Source organism: Candoia aspera, chromosome 1 (assembly GCF_035149785.1).
Source record: "Candoia aspera isolate rCanAsp1 chromosome 1, rCanAsp1.hap2, whole genome shotgun sequence".
NCBI classification, from domain to species: domain Eukaryota; kingdom Metazoa; phylum Chordata; class Lepidosauria; order Squamata; family Boidae; genus Candoia; species Candoia aspera.
In genome coordinates, this window is record NC_086153.1 from 18,739,054 (window position 1) to 18,747,217 (window position 8,164).

General features: G+C 42.4%; 1 protein-coding gene across 1 annotated transcript; it reads left to right on the forward strand.

Moving 5' to 3' along the window:
• Positions 1–212: 212 nt before the first annotated feature.
• CHCHD2 (coiled-coil-helix-coiled-coil-helix domain containing 2) lies at positions 213–5,801 on the forward strand. Its single transcript, XM_063298614.1, has 4 exons — positions 213–336; positions 3,869–4,109; positions 4,562–4,715; positions 5,510–5,801. Exons 1-4 carry the CDS (start codon positions 287–289, stop codon positions 5,518–5,520), a joined length of 456 nt encoding a protein of 151 aa, XP_063154684.1. The 5' UTR covers positions 213–286; the 3' UTR covers positions 5,521–5,801.
• Positions 5,802–8,164: the final 2,363 nt, after the last annotated feature.

An 8,164-nucleotide genomic window follows, 5' to 3' on the forward strand; every position in this document is an offset into this window, starting at 1 on the left:
CCTTGACGTCACTCTCTCGGGCCCCGCCCCCGACCATGTGGATCCAAGCGGCGTTGTCCGCCTCGTTTTCCAGAAACTCGGAGTTCTTACGCCGCGGAGTCGCTTGCGTCATCGCGCATGCCTTCTGAGGCGAAGCGGCTTCGGTGACCTTGGGCCTGGAGGAAGTGGTAATCGGGACGGAAGTGAAAAAAAACCACCACAAAACGCGGACGACGCTGCGGTGAGGGGATCGTCGATCAGGAGAAGAAGCTCGAGTGAAGGCAGGTTGAACTCATCCTTGATCGTCATGCCGAGGGGGAGCCGAAGCCGAACGTCCCGGATGGCGCCGCCCGCCAGGTAAGAGAAGCACTCAGCCAGGGCGACCAAATCCGGGCTGCAAAATCCGGACATCACTAGGCGGCAGCCAAGAGAATGAGGTGGATCTTAAACGGGCCTGGGAAAGGGGCGGATTCCTTATGGGAGTGCATTGAAAGGCGGCTGAGGGCAGCTGAGCGGTGCAGGCTGTCATTCGCCTTACGGCTGAGGGTCCACGTGACCTGGAGCGGCGGAGGCCCGTCAGGTAGAGAAAGCTAGAAGGCCGGTTGGGAGGGCGGGGCCTCGAATGCGGGGAGTACCCTTGGAGGTTGGGCTAAGAGAGGCGGGGAAGGAGGATATGGTGGGCAGAATTAAAAGAGGAAAGGATGCCGATTGTAGGAGAGTTTTTATTGGTCGGCTTTATATTACTACTACTACTACTACTACTACTACTACTACTATTAAATTTTTATCCCGCTTTTTTATGTATAATTCAAAGCGGCAAACATACCTAACACTCCTGCGTCCTATTTTCCCCACAACAACAATCCTGTGAGGGGGGTTAGGCTGAGAGAGATGGACTCACCCAAAGTCACCCAGTCAGCTTTCATGTCTAAGGGAGGCCTAGAACTCACAGCCTTCTGGTTTCTAGCCTAGCACTTTCACCACTGCACCAAACTGGCTCTCTTTCACAGAGGAGTTCAAGGCAGCAAACATAGCTCTCTTTCCTTTGGTGCTGCCACACAACAAACCTGTGAGGTAGGTTGGACCGTGAGAGAGTGATTGACCCACAGTTACTGAGCTGAGGGCCAAGGGCTGAGAGTGGACTTGAATCTGAGTCCGCCTTCAGTGCACGATGGAGGGAATGGAACATCATGTTTCCTAAATGTCCTATATGTGGCAGTGAAAATATTGGCACAGATTTTTTTACAAATCAGGGATTTATTTAATTGGGTAACTTGGTATCCAATAGGAATAGTTGGCCAAGGGGTGAGAAAGGAGTGAAATGAACAAAAAACAACCCCACCACCACCACCACAGTCAAAAGGAAGTGTTGGGCTGCAAGATAGAATAATTCCATGGCCGTGTATAGAAGTATTGAATTATGAAATTGGAAGAAGATGATGATGATGCTATCTGTTCAACTGTGTCCGATTCTGTGGACCAGCTCTCTCCACTTTTTCTGATCTTGTATAGCTTCTTTTAGTTGTTTAATTCTCTGGCTGATTTCGACTTTGATGGTGTCTAGCCATTGTGTTTTTGGCAGCTTCGTTTCCTTTTACTGCTGACCATTCCGAGCATAACTGCCTTTTCCAGCGAGTTTGATCGCTTGATCTCAAAATTGGAAGATACCACAGAGATAATCTAGTCCAACCTGTTCTACAGTGTGTAGAAAAACCAATTAAACTATCCTTGAGCAGTGGCTATCCAGTCTGTTTTTAAAACCTCTAGATCAGCCTTTCTCAACCTTTTGACCCTGGAGGAACCCTTGAAATATTTTTCAGGTCTTGGGAAACCCCTGCACATTCAGGCTCAAATATAGGCCAGAAGTTACCAAATTATTGTTTCATGTGTAGGCCTGTATATATGCATTAATGATGCATATATACTAAACTAAAAATAAAGAATGAAACTTACTTCTTTAAGGTGAAGTTGCCTGAATTTGAGATAATTTTTTAAATAAATCGTGATCTCCCAGGAAACCCCTAGTCACCTTTCCCGGAACCCTAGAGTTCCACGGAACCCTGGCTGAGAAACTCTGCTCTAGATGGACATCCAGCAAACTCTGTGAATAGACTGTTCCAGTATTGTACAGGTCTTACCATCAGGAAGTTTTTTCGTACATTTAAAAAGAATCTAGATAGTCACAACTTAAATCCAATATTTTTAATCCTAGTTCTGTGACAATAGAAAAGAGTTCCTCGCTGTCTTCTCTATAGCACCCTTTTATGTAACTAAATATTGATATGTCTCCCGTTAGTCATCTTTTCTCCAGACTGAAAATCCCAAGTTCTTTCTGCCTGATCTTACAGATCATGACCTCAAGTCCCTATATCATTTTTATCACCCTCCTCTGAACCTCTTCTAATCTGTCAATATCCTTTTGGAAGTAGAGTGCCCAAATCTGTATTCATATTCCAGGTGGTTTGGAGGCTTAAGGATTTATGTTTAAACATTCTAGTCAAGACTTAAGTCTTAGCAGCTATAGGCTTATCTTGGGGAAGCATGGTCTGCTCTGCACTGATTAGATGTGTCAAATCTCATAATTTAGTTAGATCTTCAAAAGCAGCAGTTGCTGGCTTCTGTGTTGTATAAAAGTTACAATTGTAAATGCAGATTATAAAAATATAGTTGTAAATTGTAAATACACACTGGGCTTAAATTGCATCTTCCAACTTTCTGTAGATGATTCAGAGTGGCTTGTGTATGGACAATCAAAACCTGTTTAATTGTAGGTTTCATTTTCTATCTTTTTTTCATCACACAAGCTTTAAAAGACTGACAGAATGACTGTCAACTAGTTTTAATCTAAGATCAGCCATAGTGTGTTTTTCTGTCTTCTTGGAAAAGCAGTGCAGATTAGATAACAACTGTGCATGAATGTTTAACCTGTCTAGTAGAGTCACAGCTTTGTAAGGTGGCATGTTGACAGTTCAGTTGAACTTTACAGTAGGCAAGATCAATGTTTCTTGTCTTTGAGAAGAAAAAAATCAGATTCTTCCAAGGAGTCAACCCTAACCCTGTTTTGTGAACAGAGACCTTCACCTGGCCTATGAAAAATTTGTCTTCTTTAGTATATTAGTGTGCCATGGGATGGTTTGGACAGCATGTCTGAAAAGCGTTATGTGCTTCAGGTAACAGGCACGTTGTATGACTGATACAAGCTGCGTTCATCTGAATGTAAGGGTAATGGTGACAGGAGTGGTGTTGAAGCTTTAAGTATTTTCTTCTGCTGAGGCATGTTGAAAAAAGGAAAAGCCGAGGTATTGGCATGAGCAAAACAGTAGGCATAAATATTGCTGTTCAGAGGGGAATCAGAGTTCTTGAGCTCCTCTTATACGTTGCAATGGTGCAGGACACTAAGAAGATACAGTGGGTGTTGTCTGCCTCCTCAATTATTTACTTATCTGTTGAGAAAGTCTGTGAGAATATGGTTGACACTCAAAGAAGAATTCCCAATCTCAACTGGAACTTCACTGCACCATTCCCAAATGTACTATCCTGGCTCTGTGCATGGTGCCCTCAGGAAGTCTCATGTCCAAGCATTGACAAACCACAGGTGTGCTTCATCTTGTCCCTTCAGACTGTGCTCTGGAATATGACCTCTCAGCCCAATTTACCTCATAGAATTGTTGCTGTGGGGAAAAATAGCAAAACATGGTAAGTATGCCTCTTGAGCTCCTGAATGAAAAGTGAGATATAAGCCTAACAAACAATAAATAGGTTGAAATGTGGCAGCAGTTCATGAAAGCATACCTCTCCAGTAATCTTCAAATGTGAAAGAAGTTGGCATCCAGAATTATGTCTGAATTTAAGTTATTATTTCCCTTTTCCCCCCACTTTCTTTTCGTAGCCGTGCTCCACCAATGCGATCAGCTCCAGCCGCAGCTCCGCGTGCTCCTGTCCCAGCTCCAGCCCCTGCTTCAGCAGTAGCTTCTCCTGCCCCCAGGCAGCCTGGCCTGATGGCCCAGATGGCCACCACAGCTGCAGGTGTTGCTGTAGGTTCTGCTGTGGGGCACACTCTAGGACATGCCATGACCGGGGGCTTTGGAGGTGGAAGCTCCGAAGCTGTCCGACCTGACGTCACTTACCAGGTAAAAGAGGTGATTCCTTTTCTGAAATGTATACATGCCAAGTAAGATCATGAATTGTAGAGATCCTTCTAGCTAATAAATAGGGAGAACAAAAAGGGAGGAAATGTGTCTATAAAAATATTTTAACATGAAGCCCGATTCTTCTTTAGGAGCTTGTTTCTTCATAGTGTTCCATAAGAGAAACCATCTATTATCTTTTGGGGGCTGATGCTGTTATGATTAGCATCATCGTATTAGATATTTTGGAATGCTTAAGGTATTTAGTTGAACAAGTTGGAGGATGAAGCCTGCTGATTAAGAAAGGACTAATATAAATTGTCAGCAGACCTGAGAAATTTCCTCATTTTGCAGTTTGTAACAAGAAGATATGTCGAGTGGGCTTCCTCATAAGAAGCTGTCATCTTCTCCCTTCCCCACTTCAATTCTCAGTCCCACTTGCATTTCCTCTTTAGGAGCCTCAAGCAGCCCAGCCTGCTGTGCAGCAGTCCCAATACACGCCTTGCCAGTATGAGATGAAACAGTTCCTGGAGTGTGCTCAGAACCAGACTGATCTGAAGCTGTGTGAAGGGTTCAGCGAGGTGCTGAAGCAGTGCCGATTTGCAAATGGTATGTAGCATATATGGTTTCCTCTGGAAATTGGAAGTAGGCTTGAAAAAGAGGACAACTCATTTAGGCACTGCTACGGATCATTGCTGGAGGACTTTTGAGAGTGATTGCTACAGTGTCAGGAAAGTATTTAAATGTTTTAACTTGATTTGTACAGCAGATTAAACACTGCTTGCTTACAGTGATAAGTGAACTCTGTTATTCCATGTAGAATGACAATTTAAAACTGATATCTATAATTGCATGCCAGTTTATCTTGAAAACTTAAGGTCTTCATTGTTTGTATACATTCTGGCAAGTTGTTAATTCAGGGTTTGTGATGCATTCCTGACATGGTGCATAATCTAAACATTCTGAGATTTATGAGGAGAAGAGGCATTTTGAGGATGCCTGGTTATTCCCAGTGGTCCAGTATTGGCTATCTGTTATCTCATTGTATCCTGATAAAATGCAAGTACATAATGCACTAAAATAAGGTTATATCTGTATTCGATCAAGGTTGTATGTCACATGGATATACAACTTAGAACAGTCTGTACTAAAAATCTTCTGGTAGAATTTAATATCCAGCAGCCCACTTCTGCTAGCTCATTCTTAAAGAGTTCTGATGAAAGAATTAAAAATAATGTTGGCTTGGTGTAAAAAGTGGAGGAAAAATGGGGAGTGACTATGACAGTTCTTAAATGTGATAGTGCAAGGTCAGGAAACCTAAATTTCATCTTCTGGATCCTGCAATGCATCTTTTTGTGTATTGATACTTATATATATGTTTTACTTTTTCTTCAAATCTACAGGTTTAGCTTAATTTAATTCTGGAGGATCAAATCTAGCTCCATCACTGAGAGATGCATCGCAAGCAAACTTTTCTTTAACGTCTAAAAGCTCTCTGGCTTGTCTTTGTTTGTGATCAGTTGTCCATCTGACAAGAAAGCATGAAGTTTCCAGCAAGAAGAATGGTGGCAATAAAATCTATTGCTTGTGGTTGGGAAAGTAGAATGATATCCAATTTTAGGATTATATCACCTATGTTATTCCTAATTGTGATTGTGCATGATCCTCAGAATAAAAAATAATTACTCTGGAAAAGAGGTTTTGAATTGCCAGTCAGTCTTTGGTAAATAACGAAGACTGGGAACAGAGGAGGGATGGGATTATAGATTACTTTATCTGTGACTTAAGAATTTGCCTTCTTAACTGTTACTGTTAAGAGTGCAAAATATGATAAAATTTCCAGGGCAGTTGGGATGAATCCACGTTTTGCAACTTGGGGGGGGGGAGGATTATTTATTTAGTTCATTTCTGAGGCTGCCTGTTCACCTATACTGTGGGCAATTTACAAGGGTTAAAACAGTTCAAGGAAAGGAAAGGAAAAAAAAACAATTTTAAAGGAAAATTGTCCTGAGGAGGAAAATCGAAATCAAATCTTCTATACCTACCTGGTGATTCGCAGGGCCACATGCTGACACATCCCATGATGCTCTGGATTAAGAGTGCCGGTGGTCTCCTGGGTTCCATAAGATGGCCTTGTTTAATGGATGGAATCCAGAGCATGCTAAACCTGTTAGAGGAAAGGCAGTCCCAGAAATACCCAGGCCTTATTCCACAAAGGGCTTTATACATGACCACCTGCATCTTGAATTGCACCTGGAAGCCCACTGGTAACTTGTGAAGTAGCACTGTTATGTGAGCATACCGAGGTGTGCCCATAGCTACTTGCAGTACTGCATTCTGGACTCGTTCTGGACTAGTAGCTTCAGAGTGTTCAGCAGTGGCAGCTCCATGTAAAGTGCATTGCACTAATCCAGCTGTGGGTGACTTACGCCAAGGCATGAGTGACTGAGAAGGTCCTCCCCATCCAGGAATGGGTACAAGTGGCTCACAACACAAGTCTGCAAAAACTCTACCGATCATAGCTGTCACCTGGTCTTCAAACTCGGGCTGTAAGTCCAGAAGGACCCTTAAATTGCACATCAGGTTCTGTCTGAGGAAGTGCTGCCATCCAGAACCAGAAGTGGAAGAACTGAATCATGGAAGAAAAATAAGTCAACCCAGTCATCATCATGCCAACCGTATGTCAAGTGCCAGAAAATACCTGTCAGGAAGAGATGTTCTTTCCCCAGAGGCTCAGAATCATCCGCTGACTCCACTGCAAAACTTTTCGTAGTATTTCCACAAATGTCACCAAGGTATCATGAAATTCAGCACTGATCCCAAAGTTCCTTGCCTTGAGCAAACAAAATGTTTCAGGAACTCTCGTGAGGGAAGCAGTACACACATTCAGCTGCAGCTGTGCAAAAGCAACAGGCATTTTGAGTGACTTACATGAATTCAGTATATAGAAACTCAGCCATAGCAATTAGTACCTGAATTTGTATAAAGGTTCCACTTGTACAAAATCCGTCCTCTCCCTGAGAAATGTGGATTTCAACTTCCAGAAATGACTGTGCTGGGAAGTTCTGGGAACTGAAAGCTCTATCTGGAAAGTGCCTGTGTTAAGGAAAGCTGCAATAAATCATTGACTTTAAGATACTAATACAAAAATTGGTCTTATTTAAAATAATAGCATCAAGATGAATTAGAATGTGTCTTTTTTAAACTCAACTTGCTCAGTTGCCAAAATAAGGTTAACCTTAACCACAACCCTAATATGATTATATGTCAAAATGTATAACTTTATTTTTTATTTTATTTTTTTCTGTTCAGTCATGTCTGATTCTCAGAGACTGCCTGGACACGTCCCTGCAGTTTTCTTGGCAAGATTTTTCAGAAGTGGTTTGCCATTGCCTCTTCCTAGGGCTGAGTGGGAGTGACTGGCCCAAAGTCACCCAGCTGGCTTCGTGCCTAAGGCAGGACTAGAACTCACAGTCTCCCAGGTTCTAGCCTGATGCCTGAACCACGACACCAAACTGGCACTCAGTGGGTTTAATGGACCTTCAAAAGCATTAAACAAAATACAAACACCTTTACAGTATTTCCATTCATCTTTTGGGGTCCCACATAGATGCTTGCTGGGGGGACAGTGAGTAGCTGCAGCTCAGTGCTTTATTGAAAGTGTGCTTGTCAATCCAGAAAAAAAAAAAAGGTAAGTTGGGAATAAGGGGTATTCTGGGGACTAAAAAGGTGACTGGAGGAGTTCTCATTAGTTTGCCTTCTGTTAAACGTGTGATCAATGATAACCTACCATGGATAAATCCTGTTGTCTTTCAGTGTGTCTCATATTAAATGCCAGTGCTTCAAATCAATACCTTTTGACACCAGAGGCCACATGTCTCACCTGCTTCTTTTATCTAGCGAAGCAACCACCTCTTTATTAATTCACTTCTATAATGCCTTTTCAACTCAATATAATTGCCTGAGAAAACAGATGCCTCAATTGTATGCTGATGTCTCTACTGATAGTTCATATGTTTTAATTAGAACTGTCTAAATCAGTGCTTTTCAAACTTGGC